The 27,141-nt window shown below is 39.2% G+C and overlaps 2 protein-coding genes across 2 annotated transcripts; one reads left to right on the plus strand and one right to left on the minus strand.

Annotated features, from left to right (window-relative positions):
• The first annotated feature begins 7,091 nt into the window (after nucleotides 1-7,091).
• LOC133797286 (methylthioribose-1-phosphate isomerase) lies at nucleotides 7,092-9,860 on the plus strand. Its single transcript, XM_062235144.1, has 9 exons — nucleotides 7,092-7,393; nucleotides 7,503-7,558; nucleotides 7,895-8,053; nucleotides 8,172-8,271; nucleotides 8,386-8,531; nucleotides 8,667-8,772; nucleotides 8,922-9,060; nucleotides 9,148-9,416; nucleotides 9,522-9,860. Exons 1-9 carry the CDS (start codon nucleotides 7,322-7,324, stop codon nucleotides 9,588-9,590), a joined length of 1,116 nt encoding a protein of 371 aa, XP_062091128.1. The 5' UTR covers nucleotides 7,092-7,321; the 3' UTR covers nucleotides 9,591-9,860.
• Nucleotides 9,861-9,976: 116 nt separating this feature from the next.
• LOC133797287 (small ribosomal subunit protein uS14z/uS14y/uS14x) lies at nucleotides 9,977-11,153 on the minus strand. Its single transcript, XM_062235145.1, has 3 exons — nucleotides 10,984-11,153; nucleotides 10,485-10,584; nucleotides 9,977-10,275 (listed from the first exon to the last, which is right to left on the minus strand). The coding sequence occupies exons 1-3, from the start codon at nucleotides 11,043-11,045 to the stop codon at nucleotides 10,267-10,269; spliced, it is 171 nt and encodes a 56-aa protein (XP_062091129.1). The 5' UTR covers nucleotides 11,046-11,153; the 3' UTR covers nucleotides 9,977-10,266.
• Between the last annotated feature and the right edge of the window lie 15,988 nt (nucleotides 11,154-27,141).

The following is a 27,141-nucleotide window of genomic DNA, read 5'->3' on the forward strand; positions in this document are numbered from 1 at the left end:
ATTATATCATGTTTTAGTATGCTTTTCTTGCTGGGCCTTGGCTCATGGGTGCTATGTGGTGCAGGTAAAGGGAAAGAAAAGCTCACCCAACCTTGAGTGGAGAGCTTAGGTGGTGATGTGTACATATGTGGCCGCTTGACCACCACGGCCAAGTCGTTCTCAGAGGAACCAGGGGGTTCACCCTATTTTTGCCACTTAGGTCGGCAGGGTTGTAAATTTGAAACAGTAATGACCATTTTGTACTGAGAACAACTTGTAAATGTTTTGGTTAGCTCTGCAGAGCAGTTTGTAATGAAAGTATCCATTTCCTTTTTATTAGTTTTCTACCTTAACCTGATAATTATACTTAGAGCACGTTTTTTACCAAAGGACTCGGGTAGCGGGTCAAATTTCTGGTCCACCGTTCACCGTAACTGTTCTGGGGTAACCAGGGCGTTACAACTTGGTATCAGAGCAATGCCAAGGTTAAGGTTCCTGTAGACTGGCTGGGCATGTACACACATCACTGAAGTCAAGCTCGACTCATGGTTTGGTAACTATTTATGTAGTTATGTGCATGATTGCTTAAATACAGCATATATGCTTTACCTGTATGCATGAAGCACCATGTTAAACTCGTGCCCTGAAATATTATATCCTCAGCAACTGTGTGCTTATTAGTACTGGGAATTACTGGAATCTGCTTAAAAGTATGGTTGATTGTGAACTATTATGTGATACATGCTGAGTGCTAGATGCTATAAACATGTATTAGCTTGTATATCTGTATGACTGTGGAATGTGATAATTGTCTGCTTGTTCTTGGACCGTAAGGCAACAAGAGGTTTAGTTATTACTACCTGACTGGCCATATTGATCATTATTTCAGCAAGGTATCAGTGACAGAATTATGAATCCGGGACAGACAGACACATCAGCTGCCCAGAATGATCAGGGCCAAAATAATAATAACAGCCAGGGTCAGGAAAATGACCAGTCTCAAATTCCACAGCCAGCTCCTGTAAACTGGCAACAGATTGTCAGTGATTTGCAGGCCACTATATTAAAACAGGGAGAGGAGCTTCGTCTCCTGAAACAACAACAAGGGCCTGCAGTGGTCAGTGGATCAGAGGCACCTCCTGCATCGGTGCCAGCAGCTGGGCAGCTGCCTGAGGTTGGAAATAAATGGGAGCCTTTGTATGAAAGGTTCAGGAAGCAACAACCTCCAGTATTCGAGGGCAGTGCAGATCCTGCCAAGGCTGAACAATGGATGAGTATGATTACCACTATCCTTGACTTTATGAGGGTATCCAGTAATGAGAGGGTGGCTTGTGTCACTTACATGTTTCGGGAGGATGCCCGGATTTGGTGGGAAGTGATTACCCAGACCAAGAATGTTAATGCTTTGACTTGGGAGGAGTTTCAGACTCTATTCAATGAGAAATATTACAATGATGCTATTAGAGCGGTGAAGGCCGAGGAGTTCATTAGGCTACTGCATGGGAACTTATCAGTTACTGAGTACGCCTTGAAGTTTGATCGTTTGGCAAAGTTTGCCAAGGAGCTGGTGCCCACTGATGGGACCAGGAGAGAGAGATTCTTGCAGGGGCTACAGCCCAGGTTAGCCCGAGATGTACGTATCACCACTATGGCAGGGGTTACTACCTATGCACAGGTGATGGAGAAGGCACTCACAGCTGAGAGTGCAGAGATCAAGATCTGGCATGACAGTGCAGCCAGAAAGGAATTCAGGAGGCCAGGTCCTCCATTTGTGGGTTCAGGTAGGGGTGTTGGCCCCAGTGATCAGAAGAAGAAGGTTCCTGACACCTTCCCAGTTCCAGGTCCTGATAGGCGGCCCCGTGGTATTTCTATGGGTCGTCCAGGTGGTGAAGCCTGGAAGTCTTTTCCAGAGTGCCCAAGATGCAAGAGGCATCACTTGGGAGAATGTAGGGCGAGGGCTTGCTTCTCATGTGGAGCAGTAGGTCATCTTAAAAAGGATTGCCCTAAATCAAGAAAGGAAGAACCTAGAAAGGCAGACAGCTCGGCCCCAGCTCGAGTGTTCGCGTTGACTCAAGCAGAAGCTGAGGCTTCTCCCTCAGTTGTTATAGGTCAGCTTCTTAGTGCTGGAACCCCTTATAATGTGTTGATTGATTCTGGTGCTACACATTCTTTTGTTGCTAGTAATGTTATTGATAAATTGTGTAGACCTTGTGATTTTTATGCTGTGGGGTTTGGTACCTTGTTACCCACTGGAGAATTAGTGGTATCCAGGAGGTGGGTCAGGTCTTTGCCAGTGACAGTAGAGGGCAGAGAGTTATCAGTGGATTTAATAGAGTTGGTTATGACTGACTTCGATATGATACTGGGTATGGACTGGTTGGTAAAGTATGGGGCAACCATTGACTGCAGAAGGAAGATGGTCACCTTTGAGCCTGAAGGTGAAGATCCTTTTGTGTTTGTTGGTGCTGTGCATGAACCTCGTATTCCTATGATTTCTGCATTGAGGGCTAGGGATTTATTACAAGGAGGTTGCATTGGATTCTTAGCCAGTGTGGTTGATACCACTCAGGTCATGCCAGTGAGACCAGAGGATACCAGGTTAGTTTGTGAGTTTCTGGATGTGTTTCCAGAATATTTTCCAGGGTTGCCACCACACAGAGAAATTGAGTTCGTTATAGAACTGGCACCAGGGACAGAGCCAGTGTCTAGAGCGCCTTACAGAATGGCCCCAGCTGAGTTGAAAGAATTAAAAGTGCAGTTGCAAGAACTGTTAGATTTGGGTTTTATTAGACCTAGCTTTTCACCTTGGGGTGCACCAGTTCTGTTTGTAAAGAAGAAGGATGGTTCTCCGAGAATGTGTATTGATTACAGGGAACTGAATAAGCTGACAATTAAGAACAAGTATCCCTTGCCAAGGATAGATGATCTGTTTGATCAGTTGCAAGGCAAGAATGTATTCTTTAAGATCGACATTCGTTCTGGTTATCATCAGTTGAGGGTCAAGGAGGGAGATATACCTAAGACTGCTTTCCGTACCAGGTATGGGCATTATGAGTTTCTAGTTATGTCGTTTGGATTGACTAATGCCCCTGCTGCGTTTATGGATTTGATGAACAGAGTATTCAAGGATTATCTAGACCAGTTTTTTATTGTCTTTATTGATGACATTCTGGTATATTCTCAGTCAGAGTCAGAACATGAGTATCACTTGAGATTGGTTCTACAGAGACTGAGGGAACACAGGTTGTTTGCTAAGTTCAAGAAATGTGAATTCTGGTTGTCTCAGGTATCTTTTCTTGGACATATTGTCAGTAAGGAGGGGATTAAAGTGGATCCAGCAAAGATCGAAGCGGTCAGAGATTGGCCAAGGCCAAAGAATGCTTCTGAAGTTAGAAGTTTCATTGGATTGACAGGGTATTATAGACGTTTCGTGGAAGGGTTCTCCAAGATAGCTAGTGCTTTGACTGAGCTGACATGCAAGAGTCAGAAATTTGTGTGGTCAGATAAATGTGAGAACAGCTTCCAAGAACTGAAGCAGAGGTTTATTACAGCTCCCATCATGAGTCTTCCGACAGGTTACGAGAAGTTTGTGATTTACTGTGATGCTTCTCATCAAGGATTGGGCTGTGTTCTGATGCAATCAGAGAGGGTTATTGCCTATGCTTCTCTTCAGTTAAAGTAGTATGAAAAGAGGTATCCTACTCATGATTTAGAGTTAGCAGCTGTGGTTTTTGCTTTGAAGATATGGAGGCATTATCTCTATGGAGAGAAGTGTGAGATTTATACATACCACAAGAACCTGAAGTACTTCTTTACCCAGAAAGATCTTAATATGAGGCAAAGGCGTTGGCTGGAATTAGTAAAAGATTATGATTGTGAGATCCTGTATCATCCAGGAAAAGCCAACGTGGTAGCTGATGCTTTAAGCCGGAAGGGTCCAGGCCAGATTTATGGTATGAGGCTAATAGTCAGGGAATTAGCAGATGATATGACCAGAGCTGGTATAGAGCTGCTGGTGGGCCAGTTGGCTAATATTACGCTACAGTCTACGCTGTTGGATAGGATTAAGGAGGGTCTGCTGAGTGATCCACAGCTGATCAAGATCAGAGAGGATGTTCTGGCTGGAGCATCCAGAGATTATACAGTGTCTGAGTTAGGCTTGTTGATATACAAGGGGCGGATATGTGTTCCGTTAGACACTGCATTGAGGCGAGAGATTCTGGATGAATCTCATACTACACCTTACTCTTTGCATCCAGACACCACAAAGATGTATCAAGATGTGAGATCGTTGTATTGGTGGCCAGGGATGAAGAGAAATGTAGTAGAGTATGTGGCTAAGTGCTTGACATGTCAACAGGTCAAGGCCGAGCATCAGAGGCCGGCAGGGCTACTGCAGCCTCTGGATATCCCAGAGTGGAAGTGGGAAGACATCATAATGGATTTTGTGGTGGGCTTACCCAGGACTGTTAGTCAGCATGATTCTATTTGGGTGATAGTGGATCGCTACACCAAATCAGCTCACTTTCTGCCAGCGAGGACTACTTATACAATTGGCTAGTATGCGGATCTCTATGTGAGAGAGATCGTGCGGCTCCATGGTGCGCCTAGGTCGATCGTGTTAGATTGGGACCCTACTTTTACTTCCAAGTTTTGGGGGAGTTTGCAGAAAGCCATGGGGACACAATTAAAGTTCAGTACTGCTTATCATCCTCAGACAGATGGGCAATCTGAGAGGACGATCCAGATATTGGAAGACATGCTGAGAGCATGTGTGCTGGACTTTGGTGGATCTTGGAGTAAGTATCTGCCTTTGATAGAGTTCTCCTACAACAAAAGTTATCAGTCTACCATTGGGGTTGCACCTTATGAGATGCTGTATGGTAGGAAATGCAGGTCTCCCATTCATTGGGATGAGACAGGTGAAAGGAGATACTTAAGTCCTGAGGTAGTTCAGAGGACCAATGAGGCCATAGAGAAGATTAGAGCTAGAATGCTTACTTCTCAAAGTAGACAGAAGAGCTATGCAGATCCCAAACGTAGGAACGTGGAGTTTCAGGTAGGAGACTATGTCTTCCTTAGAGTCTCGCCATGGAAAGAGGTGAGAAGGTTTGGGAAGAAAGGCAAGCTGAGTCCCAGATATGTAGGTCCATTTAAGATCCTGGAGAGGATTGGTCAGGTGGCTTACAGGTTGGCTTTGCCTCCAGCTTTGTCTGCTGTGCATAATGTATTCCATGTTTCAGCTATTCGGAGGTATGTGCTTGATGTTAATCATGCTTTGAGCTATGAAGATCTGGAGCTTGAAACAGATTTCTCCTATGAGGAACAGCCTGTCCAGATACTCGACAGAAAAGATAAAGTCCTCAGAAACAAAACGATACCTTTGGTTAAGGTATTGTGGAGGAACAGCAAGGTTGAGGAAGCGACCTGGGAGCTGGAGTAAGACATGCAGAATCAGTATCCTGAGCTGTTCAGGTAAATTTCGAGGACGAAATTTCTGTAAGGAGGGGATAGTTGTAATGCCCCGAATTCTCCGATGTGGTTTAATGGCGGGATTAGTAGGCCGGGAGGGCCATACTTGTTTAGTTATGCCATTAAATGATATTATGCATGTATATGTGAATTATATTATAATATGATGTTAAAATGCATGCATGTGGGTCCACATTTTAATTACAGGGGTGTGAAGGTAATTTGGCCCGTTGAGGGTATAATTGTATGATTGTATGCATGTCAATGATATGTGCTGAGACCACATTATAATGTGGGATGGTTCGAGCTATTCGGCATGAGACGATCTTGGAATATTGATTAGCGGTTTAATCACAACAGGTTTAAGACCGGGGCTTGGGTTGAGTCTTGAAGTGTTTTTAATGATTAGAGCATTACCGGGTAATAAAGGGTAACGGGATGTGAATTATTGGTGTTTGAGATTATTGAGAATAGCGGGAATTGGAGAGCGTTAATTATGATTAACGAGATAGGAGTAAAGTACCAAATATGCCCTTCGGAGTCTTTAGAAACTATTAATTGACCTAGGGGTAAAATGGACATTTCACCCCTAGGATAGATATACCTGGTGTTGGCTGAAAGAAGATAGTGAAAAACAGAGCATGTTTAAGAGTTCTCCCGTACCTTCTTCTCTTCACCTTTCTTTGTAATTTTTGAACCAATCTTGAGGATTCTAGCTTGGGAAGCAAGCCTTGGAGCTTAGGGGTGTGTTCCACCATTGAAGACCATCATAAGCTGAGCTTTGGGTAAGTTTCTAACCATAGATTTCTCTGGTTTGCCTTGTTTTGGTTTGGTTTTGCAGCTGAGATTTCTAGTGTGAATTCTTGGTTTTGTTGGGAGTTTTGGCTAGGGTTTCCATGCTTGTGATGTTTGGGGTGTGTTAGGATGGTTTTTGGGTTCATTTTGCATCAAGAATGGGATTTGGAAGCTTGAGAATCGGGTTAGAATCGAAGGAGTTGAAGAAGGTCGGTTCAGGGGATATTTGGTCTGGAGGTAGCGCTATAGCGCCCACCCTAGGGCGCTACATTTGGCCAAAATAATGCTTTTTCGATACAAAAGCAGTGATGTTTCAATGCAATCATGAAACTTGATTTTTTGCTAAAACGATGCTTTTTCGATGCAATTTTGATGGTGTGCATTAAAATTTGATGAAAACTTTGGAAATTCATATTTTTTCATTCAAATATTCATTTTAGATGATTTTTTTTAATTTTGATATTTTTTTTTAGATCTACAAAATTAGAATGAAAGTGAAAGAATGAGAGATACTAGTAAGAGAGTTCAAACTAAAAAAAAATAGTGTTTGAATGTTATAATTATTTTTGTTCATAAAATTAAATTTTTTATATATTTAGAATAATAAATTACGTTGTCTTATCAAATGATTTCAATAAATTATCAATAAGAACGTCAAATTTCACAAGGGAAATTCTCGTAGGTTTCAAAAAGGATACCCGTAGCAGTGGTGGCGGTGGAAATGTGATTGGGCTGTTGGGCTGGGCTTGTCAGATTTTGTTCAGGCTTTATCGTGTTATCTCCTGCGGCAGTACAAGGCCCGCGCCGCGTAAGCTGATTGAAGCATAAGTCTCATTCATTCCTCAGCGATTGGTGGCCGCTGTGGGGTTTGCCACTCGAGATTCTCAGTCTCTGACAACGAAGCGAACATGGAAAAAGAAACAAAAATAAATTAAAAAGAAAAAGAAAGAGAAAGCTCAACTAGCAGTAGAGTGAGTCTAAACCCTCTCCTTCTTCCAACCAACTTCATCATCTTCTTTACAGGGTTATTACCTATCAAACCGTCGTCGTTTAAGGGCTAAGCTGTCCTAAAGTCATGGCGCCTGCCGTGGACAACACCCTCCAAGCTATATGCTACAAGCGTGGTTCACTTCAGCTACTCGATCAGGTTGTGCCTCTGGTTTTGTAAACTTTTGTTCAGTTCCGATTTCCTTCTTCTTTGTATCGAATTAAATTTAGCTCTATATGGATTCATTTTTTGTTGTTTTGTTCAACAGAGAAAGCTTCCTCTGGAAACTGTTTATTTGGATATTCGAGATGCCACTGATGGATGGTAATATGCTTTCTTTTTTAGGTCTCCCATTCATATTATTCATCAATAGTATTGTTTAATTTGCTGAAGACTAGTTCAATTTTAGATAATTAGATTTGTTTCTTTTATAAAGACTGGCTAAACTTGTTTTATAAATTAATGGAAGATCTAACTAGCTTCTAGTAAAGTCTACTTTCAAGGCTGTAACACTGCTAGTTATGAATAGTGTTTGCTGTGCATATTGTGTGAAAAGAGGCAGATATGGTGTCATTCTTTACGTAGGCGTATATTTTTCAGATTAGTACTTGTTTTGTCATTAATGATCCCAATTTCTGAGTTAATTTTTTTTATTATCAGGCATGCCATAAAGGATATGGTGGTCCGTGGTGCCCCAGCCATTGCAATAGCAGCAGCCCTTTCGCTAGCAGTTGAAGTGTTCAACTTGGAGGGTTTAGATGGGGCCGTCAATGATTCAGTTTCTTACCTTATCATGAAATTGGATTATCTTGTCTCCAGGTGCTAAATGCTGTTTATATAATTCTTCTGCCACCAATAATTTAACTTAATTCATCTTTAGAATTTCCTGCAAACAAAATGCAAAAGCTCATTTTGAATCTGCACGACGCTATTTCAGCCGGCCAACAGCCGTCAATCTTTCAGATGCTGCGACAAAACTTAAAGAAGTGATCTCAAATGCTGCTGCTACTGCTACAGAAGGCAAAAGTGTTTTTCAAGTATGCTACTTCTATTGTGCTTTCACTTGATTTTGCCAATTATCTTTTGATTTGGCCCAATCTGTCATAGAATTACTGCAAATTCATGTGTTCTTTGTTACTGAACTTCCACAGGCCTATATAGAAGCTGCTGAAATGATGCTCGAAGATGATGTTACCTCAAATAAAGCTATTGGCTCATTTGGAGCTAATTTCATTCTTTATCAGCAGCTCAACAACCCTGAAAAGCTTTCTGTACTGACCCACTGTAACACTGGCAGGTATCTAAATCTCCTGGATTTCCTATTTTTATGATTCTTTCTCACCTTTTTCTCCTCTTGTCACATATCTTTCTCCTTTTTAACAAGAAACTGAAAAATATGTCCTTTTAAACCGTATGTATTTTGTATTGCCAGTCTTGCAACAGCTGGATTTGGTACTGCTCTTGGTGTTATCCGCGCACTTCATGCCGAAGGGGTATTGGAAAGGGCCTACTGCACAGAAACACGTCCTTTTAACCAAGTTAGTATTTTTTAATCTGCAATTGTTGAAAGTTCTAGTGAGTGCATGGGGCATTATGAACCTTTTTGTTTCTTATTTATGCGCCTTGATTTTGAATTTTACATGTTAAATAGGCATTTATGAAAATTTATGCACTTAACCAATTGTAGGGATCTAGACTTACAGCCTTTGAGTTGGTACATGAGAAGATACCAGCCACTCTTATAGCAGATTCTGCTGCAGCGGCATTAATGCAAGCTGGGCGTGTGAATGCTGTTGTTGTTGGAGCAGATCGTGTGGCTGCAAATGGTATTTGAATACATTCAACGATTTTTCTACTTTTGAAATTCAATTAATGGGGTATCCTGTTAATCGGATGTATTCCACTGAATCCAGGTGATACTGCCAACAAGATTGGAACCTATAGCCTTGCTTTGATTGCAAAACACCACAATGTTCCATTTTTTGTGGCTGCACCCCTGACTTCCGTCGACCTGTCTCTTTCAACTGGAAAAGAAATAGTGATAGAAGAAAGATCCCCAAAAGAACTACTGAACTCGCGAGGCGGGCTTGGAGAGCAAGTTGCTGCGTCTGGAATATCTGTTTGGAACCCTGCTTTTGACATTACGCCTGCTAATCTGATAACTGGCATCATAACGGAGAAGGTCAGAACACTTTCTTTAACTACAAGTTACTTTGTATATAGAAAACCAGTAACATGAGGTCTCCCTCGTGTTTCAGTGTCTAACAATTTGAGTGTCTCCAAGCAGGGTGTCATTACAAAAGCAGATATTGACGGATTTGACATAAACGGTTTTGTACAAAAGATAGCTGGGTAGTATGGTGCGCAGAGGAACCCTCGTCGGGCGAAAAGTCCAACCCAGTTATCGAAGCTATGTTCTGTTTGCCCAAATAATTGTGAGATTCACCAGTTTCTTGCGCTTACGTTCGTTTCTCGATATACAAATTTCTCATTACGCAAGCTGCTATTGCTTTCTTTTTAAAAGTGATTGAAGTATCCTGCCATGTGCTTTAATTCTCAGAGATTAGAATACATTGTTCACGTCTTTTTTTGGATAATAAAGCATACACATTCGTGGTTGGGTCAAGGATATTGTTAATTTTGAGCAACACAACTCAACCATTTCTTGCTTACAATAATGGTTTGAGCGCACCATATGAAAAAAACGCTAGTGGTAATTAAAACTAAATACAAAATCTCACATTCAAATCAAAAGTTAACTACGAAACCTTCCATTCAAATATGTAATCAAAACAGCTGTAACATCTCCAAATAAGGCGATCCTCACATTGAACCAGTGCAAGCAAACACCCGATGAGGAAATACTAGTAGCAAATGTCAAAATCAACAAGGCAGGCAACTGAGATAAGTCATTTTGTTCAATGAGAACACAATGCTAATAACTATTAAAGCAATAAAAATTTAAAGATGGGTGTAAAGTTGTCCAAATTAGCTCCACTTCATGCCGCTTGGCACTTGGGCCTACTTACCCCTTAACGATACTGCACAAAACAAAACAGAGAAGCGAAAAATGTATCAGATCTTTATATCGCCATAGTTTACAATAACTCAAAATTCTACCAGTCACCATGAGTACATAGTTTCAGTAAAGAGATTAATTACTATCTTGAACAAACATAAAAAAAAAACTATGTTTCAAGTTAATGACAAAAATAAAGGCATAAATTTATTTTATTTCAAAAAAAAAAACCTTGATGAAACCAATTTCCTTGGCATTGCTGCGGAAGCACTGTCTGCAGCACATGAGACCATACTTCCTGATCAACCCATGTGGGTTTCCACAAACACGGCTGATAAACACAAACAATTATCATTAGCTATTAAAAAATTTACTTATTTTTTTACTAATACATTACCAACCAAAGCTCAAGGAAAAACAACCACCAAAAAAATGAAAAAAAGAAACATACACCAAAACCCGCCTAAAACCATTAAAGCAGACTGAAAATTGGACAACATTTCACAAAACAAAAACATTATCTAGGCCGATTCTAAAACAAGATGTGACAAAATTTCCCCATACGGCTCATCTAGTATATAAACTGAAATAGATCTAACGCTATATATATATATATACAATTCAGAGGACAATCTATTGAATGTGAAAGAAAAAAAAAAAAAGACGAGTTGGAAAAAGTCATATATTTATCTAGCAGGGAAAAAGACAGGGAAGAATAAAGGGTACTGACCAGGTACGCGATCCAGGGCCGTAGTTCTTGGGGTGAGAGTTCCACACATTTGAGTGACCCATCTTCTGCTTCTTCTTCCGCTCCGGCTCCGTAGGCAGAAAACAAAAGCTACCACTTTAAGATTCTGAGTGAGGAGCTAATACAAAACCCTAATTTTATAGCAGGACTTCTCAATTGACAAACGACATCGTTCACATCGTTTGTAATTATTAAAAAAAGGCTAATTTCATTTTGACCCCCTTACTTACCTGTTATTATACTTTGGTCACACTTTATTTTTTTGACAAACATTGGTCATTTTGTTGTGCAAATGTTAACCATCATATTTTGTTAAATGTGAATTTAAATCTTATATATTGTAAAATATAATAAAATAGTACCTAGATCTAATTTTGGTCAAATATTTTTTTAATATAACCAAAATGCCCTTCATGTTTTATTATTTAATAATTAAAAATATATATTAATACTTTTTAAAATGAAAAGTAAACAAAAATAAATTATAATGCAAACTAATAAGAGGAAATTATATTTTATAGGAGATTTTTAATAGTGTGCAAAAATATAATTTTTTTAAGAATTTCCACTTTTATGAGTTTATTTTCCCATAATGTTGTATAAAAGTTGGTTTATAACATAGTTTTACTTTTAATCAAGTTTTATTAATTTGGAAAGGTATGTTTGTAATTTGATTATTATTTTTTTAGATTATTTGTTTTTTATATTACTAATTTTATATTAAAATTTTCTTTAGTTGTTTTGCGCTTTTTTTTGTAATATGAATTTTGTTTAAAATTATTTTTTATTTAATATAAACATTTTTTTCTTTTTTTTTTTAGATTGTACGTTTCTTTTTTCAAATCCTGAGTAAGGTAACCAATTACTTAATTGATCTTTGACAGTTATGTAAAAAAAAATCCTAGAGCTAGGTTAAATAACATGTACTAGGAGGGGTAACCAGTTATCCTGATAGGAGTAACTTTCTGCCATAAGAAGGGTAACCAGTTACCATAAGAGGGGTGACGAGTTATTCATATTAAATATGAAAAGAAACATTAAATTTGAAGGAAAAAGTGGAAGAAGAAGTAACTATGATTTTAGCAACTTAGGTAACCAGTTACCATAAAAAACCCAGAAATATACACACACATCAGAATGTCAAGGTAACTAGTTACCCTTAAAAATATAAACACAAATAACGTGAAGGTAACCAGTTACCCCCAGAAATATACACACAAAGAATGTGAAGGTAACCAGTTACCCCCAGAAATATACACACAAAGAGCGGGAATGTAACGCCCTGGTTACCCCAAGACAGTTACGGTGAACTTTGAACCGTGAATTTAACTCGCTAATCGAGTTCTTTGGTTAAAAATGTTCTTCTAGGTGTTATTAATAGGATAAGGTGTAAACCCAATCAAAAGGAAATGATATATTTTATTTAAAACATAAACTGTTCATGGACTTATCAAAACATTCACAAGTTATTTACAATTCAAAATGGTCATTACAGTTTAAATTTACAACTCGCTGACCTAAGCGGCAAAATTAGGGTTAACCCCTAGTCCCTCTGAGAAGCTCCTTGGCCGTGGTGGTCAAGCGGTCGCATATGTACACATCACCACCTAAGCTCTCCACTCAAGGTTGGGTGAGCTTTTCTTTCCCTTTACCTGCACCACGTAGCCCCCATGAGCCAAAGCCCAGCAAGAAAACTCAATAACACATGTATATAATATCAAATGATGATCATGATAATTATACAGATCCCATAGCCCTGAACAGATGAGTGAATATCACTTTGTGGTTATGTTAACCATGAAGGAGCTTATAGCTTTAATCAGATGAGTGATTTAACACTTGAGGTTCTGGTGAACCATAATGAGTGACTGACGAGCAAGTCACTAGCTTAAACAAATGAGTGACTGATGGGTAAGTCACTAGCTTAAACAGATGAGTGACTGATAGGTAAGTCACTAAGGGGCTCGGCACCCACAACCATGTGACTAAACAGTCACCGGGGGTCGCTGGCCCTGGCTCTAAATGACTAGCCTTTGGCTAGACAAGCGCTTTTAGTTTTCATCGAACTTGAGGTCGGTCCGGCATTAATGCTCATTTGAGTCATTCAATGCAAATGTCGATTAGATCTAATCTTTGTCGGCTTGCGTTAACACGCTAAGACTGTTCTTGACTTATGAGTCAATACCATGTGACCAGTGCTTAGTACTACTGCCGAACTTGACTAATGAGTCACAGTTTCACAATTGATACTGACACCATTGCCAATTCTGACTATTTAGTCAGTGCCATACACAAGTGAGCAAGATTTGCTAAGCATTCGGTATTCAATCAATGTCCAGATTTAAATGTTCAACATGCCTCATGAATAACCATGCATGTCACATATGGGGTGCAATTTTCTTACCTCTGATTTGAGCGAGAATTAGCAAAAGAACGACCCTTGAGAACGACCAACCTTTTAGGTCCTTGACGGTCACCTGGTCATAACCAATTATGGGATTCCATCAACAAAATGAATAACAAAGGTTCTCGAACCAAGACCTAGCCTCCGGGACATCGAATCCTACTAAACCGGGTAGTAGGATCGATCCTGAGGGCTAAGGCTTGAATCCCCAAGCCAAAAACCTACTTTTGGCCAAAATGCCACTAAGGGTCGCGACCCTACCTCACCATGCCGCGGCCCGCCTCCCCAAACAGAGACGGCCACAAACCAATCCCCAACATGGGCCGCGGCCCTCCTTCTCCATGTTGCGGCCTAACGGCCCAGCAACTTCTCCCTTCCTCTTCCTTAAGCTTGGGCCGCAGCGCTCTAGAACATAGTCACGACCCCACCTAAAACTCAGCCATAAACCCCTGTTTTACCCCTTCGAACTCATTTCAAAACCTCTTTAAAACTCTCCCAATACAACCAAGCAACACCACCAACTATTACCACAACTTGTCCACCATACAAGCATCAAAACCTAAGTCTTACACCAATCAAAACTTCATCAAATTCCCCATTCAATGACCAAAACTCCAAACCTTAAAACCAACACAAAAACAGGGCAAGACACTATAAAATGGAACTAGAACCTTACCTTAAGCTTGATTCGAATCATCTTCAATGGTTGAACACTAGCCTAAGACCTCAAGCTTCAAACTTCAAGTTTGAATCCCCAAACTTGCTTCAAGATTCAAAGGAAAAAGGAAGAGAAAAGATGAACGGGAGAAAATAAACCATATGCTCTGTTTTGGGTTCTTTTTCTACAGCCTTTACCTTATATAGCCTAGGTCAAAAGACCATAATACCCTCCAAGCTTAAATCCTCTCTTAACCATCCCCAAGGGCAAAACCGTCCTTTTACACTTGTCTCGTTAATCATAATTAACACTCTCTAATTCCCGCTATTCTCAAATATCAATAAAATTATATCCCATTACCATTTTATTCCTAGTAATGCTCTAATCATCAAACCACCCCAAGACTCACCCCGAGCCCCAAGCTTAAACCTGTTATGACCAAACCGATAGTTTGAATTCAAAGATCGTCTCATGCCGAATAGCTCGAACAAATCCACATTTAAATGTGGTCTCAACAACAGTTCACCGACATGCATACAAATATGCAAGTATGCCCTCAATGGGCCAAATTACCAAAACACCCCCGAAACGAAATGTGGACCCACATGCATGCATTTAACATCATATTATAATATAATTCACATAAACATGCACGTAATAGTTTAATGGCATAATAAAGCAATTATGGCTGTAATGCCCCGAATTCTCCGATGTGTTTAATGGCGGGAATAGTAAGCCGGGAGGGCCATACTTGCTTAATTATGCCATTAAATGAATATATGCATGTTTATGAGAATTATATTATAACATGATATTAAATGCATGCATGTGGGTCCACATTTGTTTACAGGGGTATTTTGGTAATTTGGCTTATTGAGAGCATATTTGTATATTTTGGTGCATGCTTGTGTTTTATTGTGAGGCCACGTTATAGTGTGGATTGGTTCGAGTTATTCGGCATGAGACGATCTTTAAATATAAATTATCGGTTTGGTCATAGCAGGCTTAAGCTCGGGGCTCGGGGTGAGTCTTGGGGTGTTTTGGTGAATAGAGCGTTACCGGGAATTAGAGGGTAACGGGATAAGAATATTTGGTATTTAGGAATATTGAGATTAGCGGGAATTGGAAAGCGTTAATTATGATTAACGAGATAGGTGGGAAATACCAATTTTACCCTTGGGGAGACTTTAGAAACTTTAAATGACCTAGGGGCATTAAGGTCATTTGGCTTGGGTTTATATAAGACTTTGGTTGGCTGTAAAAGAACAGAACAGAAACAGAGCTCTCATTTCTCCTTCCTGTACATCACCTTCTCATTGTCTTCCTTTGGAGTTTTTAAGCCCAAATTGAGGAATCAAGCTAGGAAATCAAGGAGCTGAGTTTATAGAGTTGGTTCATCCATTGAAGGGGTTTAATCTCAAGTTTGAGGTGAGTTTCAGCCATTATTTTCTGGTTTTACTCTGTTTTGGTTTAAGTTTCAGCTTGTGATTTCTTTGTGGTTAGTTGGAATTAGTGGAAGTTTGGTTGGTGTTTAACTTAGGTTTTGATGAGGGTGAGTTGTAGATGAAGTTTAAGGGTTGAATTGGGTGTTAGCTTAATGTTTGGGATTGGTTTGAAGGGTTAGTTTCAAGGGAAAACGCAGGGGAGAAAAATCTGGTTCCTTGCTGTTTTGCGTAATGAGCCACGGCATGGCTATGGTGAGCCGCGGCCCGTGCTGATTTCTGGGAAGAGCCGCCTCTATTTGTGGGGCGAACCGCGGCGCGGCTAGGGAGGGTCGCGGCCCATAAGGGCATTTTTGGCCATAAATGAGATTTTAGTTTGGGGATTTAAGCCTTAGGCCTCGGGATCGATCCTACTATCCGGTTTAGTAGGATTTGATGTCTCGGAGGCTAGGTTTTGGTTTGGGACCCTTTATTATTCATTTTCATTGATGAATCCTATATTTTGGTTATGACCAGGTGACCGTCAAGGAATTAAAATATTGATCGTTTTCAAGGGTCGTTCTTATATTAATTTTCACTCGAACCAGAGGTAAGAAAACTGCACCCTGTGTATATATGACATGCGTGATTGTTATTGAGGCATGTTGATTGATAAATGTGGACATGGATTGCATATTAAATGCTAGTGAATATTGTTTACTTGTATATGGCACTGACTAGTCAGGGACACTGACCTAAGAGTCAGAACCGGCATAAGCGTCCTGAACGCAGGGCCGAATGAAGATTAGATCTAATCGATATCAGCGTTGAATGGCTCTAAGGCATTAACGCTGGACCGACCCTAAGGTCGACGAACTTATAAGCACTTGACTAGTCTAAGACTAGTTACCGAGAGCCAGGGCATAAGGCCCATGTGACTGTTTGTCACATGGCTAGGGAACGTTGTTCCAAGGTTATGGCCCTACGGTCATGAGGAAGGTTATGTTGGTGACTAGTCACCATGCACCTATCCTGTTCGATTTGATAGAAGTTCACTTATCTATTAAGCCCCGGTGACCCTATCGTCACAAGGTTAAAGGGAGCTAGACCCAATTTAGTGACTTTTGCGATTGTCACCTATTTGTTTGGACTGATGGTCCTGAATAATTATTATGATTATTATTGATATTATATCATGTTTTATTGTGTTTTCTTGCTGGGCCTTGGCTCATGGGTGCTATGTGGTGCAGGTAAAGGGAAAGAAAAGCTCATCCAGCCTTGAGTGGAGAGCTTAGGTGGTGATGTGTACATTTGCGGCCGCTTGACCACCACGGCCAAGGAGTTCTCAGAGGAACTAGGGGGTTTACCCTATTTTTGCCGCTTAGGTCGGCGGGTTTGATATTTTGATATAGTAATGACCTTTTTGAGTTGTAAATGTTCTTGTGGGCCCATGAACAATTTTATGTATTCAATAAAATATATCATTTCCTTTTTATTTATTTTCCACCTTAACTTGTAAATGACACATAGAACACGTTTTTAACCAAAGGACATGGGTAGCAGGTCAAATTTTCGGTTCACCGTAACTGTTCTGGGGTAACCAGGGCGTTACAATGGCCCTCCCGCCCTGCTAATCCAACCACTAAACTGCATTAGGGATTTTAGGGCATTACAGGGAAGGTAACTAGTTACCACAAATCTGAAGATAGAAAAAAAAATCAGATCCACCCCCTTTCCCTTCTCTCTCATCTTCTTCATATAATTTTTTTTCTAGATTTGAATGTTCTCATCAGGGTAACTAGTTACTTATTCACGTTTTTATATTTTTATTAGTTTTTTTTCCCAAATTTTGGTGTTCCTATAAGGGTTACAATAAAAAAAAAAGTTGAAAAAATTGATTTGAATTTTTTTATATGTAGTGGAAAAAACTATAAAAAATAGTAAAATAATTATTTAATGTTAAAATATATGTGTGAAAACAAAGGAAAAAAAAAAGAAAATGGAATGAGAAATTAATAAGTACAAAAAATGAAGAAAAAAGAAAGAAAAAAAACTTAGGAAATAAAACTAAAAAAATATGAAAAAAAAAACAAAACAAATGATGAAGGAAAAAAACAGATAATTGAATAAAAATGAAAAGAAGAAGAAGAATAATAATAATAATAATAATAATGGAAAAATGGAAAGAAAAAAAAAATATGAATGAAAAAATTGGTAGAAAAAAATGAAAAAAAATGGAAGAAGAAAAAAAAGCTCATATGTGTAAAAAAAAGAAAAAAAAATGGAAGGAGAAAATAATAAATACAAAAATGAAGAAAAATAGAAGGAAAAAAAAAAGAGGAAAGAAAACTAAAAAAAATTATGAACAAAAAAACAAAACAAATGAAAGAAAAAAAATAGATCAATGAAATAAAATGAGAAGAAGAAGAAGAAGAAAAAAAAAATAGAAAGGAAAAAAAGATATTGGAAAAAATTGGTAGAAAAAATAAGCAAGGAAAAAAAGAAAGAAAAAATATCTACAAAAATAATTAAAAAAATAAAAGAAAAAATTAAAAAAAAATTACCTTCAAAATAAAAGAAAACATAACTATGATTAAAAAAATGTGACATTTTAATATTTTAGTTAGCTACTAATTGTGTTTTAAATACTTTAATTTTTTCTTTAATAAATTTTCCCATACAAATTAAGAAAATTATAATTCTCATATTTTTGCACATTGGTGGTATAAAAGTCATATTTTTGAAAAATTCCCAACTAATAAACTAATAAAATGTCTTTCTCTCTCCTCCCAATCCCTTTCACGATCTCCATTTCCCGATCTCCCTGTCCATTCTTACTTTTTTGACCTCCCTTTCTTTCTAGATCTCCTTCTCCCTCTCCATTCTCCCTATCCATTTCTTGATCTAGATCTCCCTATCCACTCTCACTCTCTTTATCCTTCTCTCTTTCTCTTAGTTTTTCCCCTATCTCTGTTCCATGGTGTTGGTGAACATCAATGGCATTGGCAACAAAAATGACAAATATGGTGTGGCAATGGATCTTGGGGCGGAGCAGGCGTACAAGAGGGATGGGCAGGCAGTTCTGACCAATGATCTCCCCAAAGCTGAATTTATTGTCTTCTTTTTTCCCCCTTCTTCTTTCTCTTCTCTTCGATTCTTGTTGTAGTGGATTGTAGATGTCTTCGGCGACTTTTGGGGACAACAAACAACGGTGGAGTTAGAGCTGAGCGAAGGCATTCTTTGGAGTTAAATATGGGCAAACCACTATTCACAGCAATCTTCGATTATGTTGCGTTGTTGAATTTGTTTGTAAGGCACAAAAGTTGTGTTGCAAAGTTCTGTTATTGTTATTGTTATTGTTAGGACTGTGTGTATTTACTTTTATACAAATTTGAATAAGAGTTTAGAGATGATGAACAAAATAATTTGTGGCAATTTTTTTTCTTCTCTTTACACAAGTCGAACCTCAAAATTGAATTTTGTTTTTACAGTTTTAATAAATTTTATGTTTTTATTTATTTTTATTTAGCTTTAATTTTAAAAAGCATCAATTAAATAATAAAATTTGAGGCCATTTTGGTTATATTTAAAAAAAAATAGCAATAATCGAGTTTAGGGTATTAATTTGTCACATTTTACAAAATTCATAGTCTAAATTGTTATTTAATAAAACAAAAAGTATAATTGGTACCTTTTTAACGACGCATGAGTCAAAATGGTATTATACCTTAATTAATAAAATATTGATATAACCATTTCATCATTGTCTCTTTAAAACTAAATACAAAATTATATTTCGAAAAATAATCTCAAATTTTAACCTTTTTTTTTTGTGGGGTAATACAAATTTTAACCTTTTAAATTCACATTATTGAATGAGTGGTAAGATTTAATTTTTTGTATACTCTATCACGTAGCTTGCATTTCATGTTTTTTTTTTTGTCAATTTATATATATAAAGTGGACAAACTTATATAATTTTATGTTGTAGGGTAATAAAATATTAAAAAAATTAATGAAATAAATTTTATATGTGGGTCAAAGTATGTATGAAATAATAAGGGATATTTGCGACATAAATACCTAATATTTTCAAGTTTATACACTTATATACCCAAAAAGAAATTGTACGGACCCAATGTTATGTTTTTCTTGCATCCATCACCACCAAATTCGTTAACTGTTCACGTGGTTTACAGAATGACGCGCGTCACGCTACTATTTGTCTACCTCATAATATTAAGAAAATCTTATCTATGTATTTTAAAAATAAAAAATATAATTAATTAAAAAAATAAAAACTTCTTATTTTTTTATTTTTCTCTCTCTCCTTCGTCTGTTTCCCCTGATTCTTCCTTCCTCTTCTTCTTCTTCTTCTTCTTCTTCTTCTTCTTCGTGGTAAACAAAACACTTTTTTTTCTTGTTCTTCCTTTGCTCTTCATCCCCTTTTCTTCTTCATCTTCCTCCCTTCATCTTCTTCTTTATTTTTACCTCTTCTTCATAAAGGGGCAAGTGGGGTTCAGATCTATGGGTTTCGGGATTGCTGGGCATTGGGGTTGCTCAGAGACAAGGCGTAGGTTTGGGTGGGGTTGCAAAGTTCTGGTGAGATTCTGGGTTTGGTTGGTTGACATTGTTGGGTACAAGATTGATTTTGATTTTTAAGGAAAATATAATTTAGGTTTATTTTTATTTCTAATTTAGGGCAATCTGATTTTTTCTTAATTTTTGAAGTTGTGAGATTATTAGTTGATTACGATTTAAATCTATGAAATTGGGGTTTTGTTCTTAATGATGATGAATGATAATGGTGGTTGGTGGTTTTGTATTTGATGATGGTGATTGTTCTTAACCATAGTTTATGAATTTATTTGTGCTTCTGATTTGGATTGAGATTTTTGTTAGTGAGGTGAGTAAGATTTGTGTTAGATTTATCTGACTCTAGAAGAAGAAAGTTGGTTAAGTTGTTTTTCTGGGTTTTTAGTGGAGTTTTAGAGCTTGAGTGGAGAGGAAGAAGAAAGAATAATAATGAGGGAAGAAAATTAATTTACTTAGATTTTTTAATTTTTATTATTTAAAATACATTAATATTTTGTTAATTATGAGGTGGACGAATGATAGCATGATACGTGTCATTTTGTAAACCACATCAGTAGTTAACGGAAATGGTGGTGACAAATGCAAGAAAAACATAATGTTGAGGGTCTCTTTGTTTTAAGGGTTTGGGTAGTGGGAATGGGAGTGTGGAGCTTTTCCCATGTTTGGCTCAGTTTTTAAGGTAGGAAAGTTTTTATGGGACCCACATGCTTTTTAGTGGGTAATCTCTACCCCTTTGTATAATTGAGTTTTAGATGGAGCGTAATATTGAGTCTGGTCTCACATTCCCCTCAAACCTTACCATTCAAAACAAACGCCCCAGTGATTTTATCGTCAAAAAAAAGTTTGGATATATTAGTGTATAAACTCGAAAATTATAGCGTCTCAAATTTGCTAATAAGGCTTAGGGCCTTGATTAGCGTGCCTGGAGGGCAATAATTGATTTATTATGTTGATATGTGAATCTTATGAATATGTGATTAGAAATGCATGTTTAGGTGAATTAAATATGCATGTGGGTCTCATTTGGTTGTTAGGGGCATATTTGTAATTTTAGCTCGTTAAGGGCATAAATGCAATAATTGTGCATATTGTGATTGATATCACGTGTGAGTGGTGATATAATTGTGATGCACGATCCGAGACGGTCCTAGGGAGCGGTTTAGCTAGAAAGTCACAACGGGGTCAAATACTCGGCTTGGGTGGAACCTAGGGGTATTTTGGGTATATAATATGAGTTTTGGATTTATTAAGTATCGGGTAGTAATTTAGTAATGATTTGAGTATGCGGGGATTAATGGGGGTTTTTAGGGTGCTCGAGGACTTAGTGGGATGTGTCAAATGACTAAACTACATTTTGTGATATTTGAGGATTTAGTTTTACTTAAGGGGTAATTTTGACTTTAGGCAAGAAGTTATATTCAGTGGGAGCTGGGAGTTTTGGAATATGTTAGACAACTGAAGAAAGGAAGGAAAAAGGGACCAAAATCTTTCTTAGTCTCTCCCAATCGGTTCTCCCCTCATCTTCCTCCGTAGTGCTTGATCTTGGGTGCCTGACTTTGGGAGACTTTAGGCCAGAAATTCAAGGGTTCGAGGGTAAGTTTTGACTCTCTTCTTTGTTGAAATTTTGCTGAGGATGTTATGTTAGTAAGTTGAATTGTGTTATTTGCTTGTGGATTATTGGAGTGAAGATTCAGCTTGGGAATCAAAGGATTTAAGCTTGGAGTTGGACTTGAAAGTAGCTCAAGGTCGAATTTCTGCTTGAGGTAAGAATTCCATGCATTTATGAGGTTTAAATTCTGATGTGGTTTAAGTTTTCTGGTTTATGGTTTAAGCTTTGTGAAGGGTGGCTTAGGTTTTATAAAGTTTTAAACCACTAGGTGATTTATGGGTTTAATTGAGTGTTTGAGTTTGTTGTTGTTGTTTCTGAGTTGCTATACAGTTTATTTGAGGTTTTAGGCCGAATTGGGACTTGTGTATACTTTGGTAGTGATATGGATGAGTTTTGGCTCGAGAAAAATGTTGGGAAAAACCCAGTTTTCTGGGTTCTTGTATGAGCGTCGCGACCCTGTTCTTCCGTGCCGCGGCGTTGGGTTGAATCAGGACAAGGTAGCCCTTGTGGGTGTCGTGGCCCCTATAGGGATGTGCCGCGGCGCTAGGCCATTTTCAGGAAAGGGGATTTTGTGTTTTTAGGATTTTGGCTCATGGGGTTTGGGGGATGCTTTCGCTATCTTGTGTGGGGAAACGGGAGGTCCCGAGAGCACGAGATTGGTTCCAGGGTACTATTATAAATTGGTTAGTAACGAGAGTGTTATGTATGTGTTGTGACTAGGTTTTCAGCGAGCCTCGGGTTAGAGTACTGTGCTCGGGATTTTGGTGCTCAAGAAGATCGGGACACAGGTAAGAAAACTGTTGTACCCGTAGAGTAGGGCGTGGCCCTATAGTTTGTATTGCAGGTGTTATCCCCAAAATTTTAGTTCGATGACGTGGCAATCAGAAGTGACAAGTGGCAATGCATGGTCAGTAAATGGCACATTAATAGTCAATAAATTTGTTGGCTCTTCGGAGTTGTGATAAAGTGATCTGACCGATCTGATAGAATTTATGTCCGACTGATGAAGATTTTTGATTGACCAGTCAAGTGTTTTGCTACACCAGAGATGTGTCATGCTAGACCAGAGAAGTGCCATGCTAGACCAGAGATATGTCATATTAGACCAGAGATGTGTCATGTTAGACCAGAAAAGTGTCATGCTAGACCAGAGATGTGCCATGTTAGACCAGAGATGTGTCATGTTAGACCGGTGGAGTGCATGGCTGATCAGTGAGGTGTTTGGCCGACCGGTGAAGTGCATGGCCTACCAGTGAAGTATTTGGCCGAACAGTGAGGTGCTTGACCGACCGGAGGAGTGCTTGCCCGATCGAAGGAGTGCTTGGCCGACCAGATAGGTGTTTGGCCGACCGGTGAGGTGCTTGGCCGACCAGAGGAGTGCTTGGCCGACCAATGAGGTGCTTGGCCGACCGGTGGAGTGCATGGCCGACCAGTTTTTCTCCAAGGAGTGACGTCGACTTACTGAACAGATTATTGTTATGCAAGCGAAGTTCCAGCAATAGCTTAGACTAGAATCAGTCGTGCCTACGCGGGAATCTCTCAGATTATCCCAAAGAAGTAGTGTATTGTTGTATTTTAAATATTATTATTAACAAAATATTGTGAGAGTAACAGAAAGGACCCGGTCAAAGGGAATATCTGATGTACGATCCATGAGCCTATAAATAAATGGCTCATGGCATCATTTTAGGGATCTGATCTTTTAGACTGAAAAAAACTCTCTATTTTGGAGACTTTAGGACTGTTACTTGGGTGATTCTTGGGGCATTTTCTAAGAGAGTTTAGAGAGAGAAACTATGTATTTTTCTACTTACACTTAAGAAACTCAGTTGACTCAAGTTCATCTGATCTTAAGTGTAGGATATATATCACAACTCCAAGTGGATTAGGCTATTACCAATAAATTGGGGTTGAACCACTATAAAATTATCTGTGTCGTATTTTTCTCTTGAAGGTTCATTGTAGTTTGGACGTCTACTCGTCGCTGGCCAAAATCGTGGTCAACATTTTGGTGCTTTCATTGAGAGCCTGAAGAGAAGAAACACACGACTTTCGTATCAAGATGGCGCCCAAGAATACCAGTGTGGCATCCAAAAATCCAGGCGCGTCAGAAGAGCCTGCTAGATCAGAAGGTCCTGGACCGTAGAACCCAGAGACTGAGCCCAGGGTCTTTCACAAGGAGACCACTCTAGAAGTTGAACAACTCCAGGAAGCAATAGGTGCTTTCCAAGAGGAGATGGTGCAATTCAATGCTCGGCAGGAGTCTTTCGCTGAAGAGATGGCCAGGCAGAGAGCTGCGTTAGAGCAGCAAAGGCGCGATATGGAAGCCAGAAGCAAAGATCTCTGACAGCGACAGGAGGAAGTTGACCAGAGACATCGCGAAGCATCACTTGCTCTAGAAGCGACTACCCAATTGGCCCAAGCCAATGCTCAAGACGCGGCACAAGCTGCCACCTAGGGAACAAGAAATAATAATGATGGTCGGAGGACCACTGACAGAGCCAATTCTCGGGGACCGGATAGAAGCAGGAGTAACCCCCCTAGTCGGGAAGATGATGGGGACCGATCTAGAACTGCCTCGATGCAAAGGGAGCACTCTAGAACCCCCTCCAAGAGCCACCGATCAGAAACTTCTAGATCAGGGAGTCACTGATCGGGCAATAAAAAGACTCTACCAACGCAGGATCAGACCAAGACTCCTCGAGATAAGAGGACTTCACAATTCAAAGATGGGCATGGTCATGATGAGGTTGATAGTCATCACACTGACCAGTCAAAGGAAAAGGAGGGCAACGACCAACAAGGAGGAAAAGACAGCCCGGGGTGTACCGAAAAGCCTCCACTGCACCCCGGCCAGCAGTGTAGCGGGAGAGAGCAAGTCCAGCGTAGTAAGCCCTCTAAAAAATCAAAGAATACGGTGTTCGATCAGGTAGGAGAGCATGCTTCCCGGAAGGATCTAAGGGACGTTATCACCAACAAGAGGAGGACCGTCCCGGTCGAAGGGCAAAATCTGAACCGCCCTGCCAGTCAAGTAGAAATACTTGACGGCAGTGCACCAGATGGTAATGCCTGACCAGGCGGTCAAGACCTTGGAACTTCGTCAGTTGCACCAGCCATCCAAGCCCAGCTTGACGTGCTAACGGCTGCAGTGCAAGGTTTGTCAAAACAGCCTTCCAGGATGGATGCGATAGACTACCGAAGTGGCAGCCCATTTTGTGCCCGGATTAAAGTAGCTCAGCCGCTGGCAAAATATAAAGCACCGGTTCTGCCACTATATACAGAAAAGGCAGATCCCATTAGACATGTTGGGAAATTTGAGGACTAGATGGAATTGCTCGGGGTAAGTGACGATTATCGGTGTAGAGTTTTCCCGACTACTTTGTCAGATACCGCCCAGGAATGGTATTGGAAGTTTAAGCCAAACTCCATTACCTCTTGGGAAGCATTCAGGAAGGAGTTTTGTAGACAATTCAACACTGCCCGGACTCCACCAGTTTATGCCAACCACTTGGCAGATATCAAACAAGGAAAAGATGAGTCTTTAAAGAATTATATACAGAGATTCATGAGAGAAGCCAATAGAGCAACTGCTGTACGAGACGAGGGGAAGATGGTTGTCATATTCGCTGGGATAACTTATCGGAGCCCTTTGTGGGATAGCATACATAGAAATCCAATTTCAACACTTCAAGAATTTCTTGATCGAGTAGACAAGTATATGAAATTGGAAAGCTCAAGAAAGCGATTTACGTTACGGCCTCCGACAAGCTAAAGCAGGCACCAAGAGCTAATAAGGGTGCCTGCTTTTAGAAATTTCGCTCGTTTCTCACTACTTCATTTTTGATACAGGGTTCGTAGCCGTGCGGATTCTTCCATGTTTATTCATCGATGTCATAGTCATTGCCTCATCCTTCTTTTATACGTTGACGACAACATTCTCACCGGCTTTAATTCTGCCTAAATCCGAACTTGCCTAACTTTCCTTCACCTTCAAGCTTTCGTTCAACAGTTAGGGATTCCCTCACCTCTTGATCCTCGACCCTCACCCCTATTAGGTTGCTAGGATGCCAATCAGTGGTCTATTTACCGAATCATGATTCTTTTGAGTCCTATTTTTGCAAACAAATAAGACGATGCTGATTCCGATGTATTCGATTTCTATGACATGGAGTCTACCCTTTTAATTAGTGGTGAAAAATACACATTTATTGATTTTAATAGTCAAAATAAATTAAGTTTTAATAAATATTTTTATGGAATTAATATGATTTATTTTATAAATGAAAATATGTGATTATGATTTAATTTATTTTATTTTGTAGGAATTAATTAGTATTTTTGGCATTTGGAAACAAAGAAAAAAAAAAGAAAACAAGAAGGAAAGAATTAGAACTGAAAATATAGTGGAAATTGTGGCATTTTTGAATAAAATTGGCCCACAAGTTCGGCCCAAATAGCCCAGGCTCGCCTGGTATTCTTCCCTCCCAGCTCCAGGTGGCGCGCTCCTGCCAGCGCCAGGTGGCGCGCTCCTGCCAGCGCCACGCGTTTTCCTTCCAGCCAACCCGAGGCCGCCACGTCGCCCAGCACTTCAACCTCTTGGGTCCTTTGCTCCAACCGTTGACTCGGTCAAATCCTCAATATCTCAGTCACGCCTTGCATATTTCCTCTAGCATGCATATTTGCATATTTCCTCCAGCATGCAAATTTCCTCCAGTGACCCGTATCTGAAGCCCAACGAAAAGGCAGCCCAAATGCATAAATACTTCAATCCGCAAGCCCATCTGAAGCTCCTCCAAGCCCAGCTAGTTGCCTACGTGGCAATTTCCCATTGGCTGGGAATGGGTCAAAACCCTCTTGTGTCGCCAGCCATGTTTTGTGGGTATTGGGCTTTGTAAATTGTTATTTTGAGCTTTAAAGATCATGCTTTTGTGGCATTTTAGAAAATGGGCATTTTGACTATACACAAAAACAGCTAGGATAATATTAATAATAAGATTTGATTTTTCAAAATCATATTTTATTATTAATATTTCAGATTTATTTTGTAAACCCCATTTTGTTGTTTAATTTCATTTTAGTCATTTTCTCCTTCTATAAATAGGGACTCTTTCTTCACAATAGGTATGTAATTTTTAGAGTAGAGAAACTATAGCAAAATTTCCACTCACTTTCTTCTCATATTTTCTTCTTAGAATTTTGTGAGAATCATGAGCATAATGGCCTAATCTTCCTAGGAAGGTTAGGGATGATTCCATATGCAAGTGATGTCATTTTGCTACTTTGATTTACTATGTTCTTAATGTAATATATTTGAGTTATTTATGTTCTTTCATCTCTATCTTTATTTTGTTATCTCTATTTACTTATGCTAATAGTATATAGGATTAGTCATGCTCTTTCTATGTGCTTCTAATTAGTAAAAGTAATATTGATACATAATTTTGTGTCTAAT

Source organism: Humulus lupulus, chromosome 8 (assembly GCF_963169125.1).
Source record: "Humulus lupulus chromosome 8, drHumLupu1.1, whole genome shotgun sequence".
In the NCBI taxonomy this organism is placed as follows: domain Eukaryota; kingdom Viridiplantae; phylum Streptophyta; class Magnoliopsida; order Rosales; family Cannabaceae; genus Humulus; species Humulus lupulus.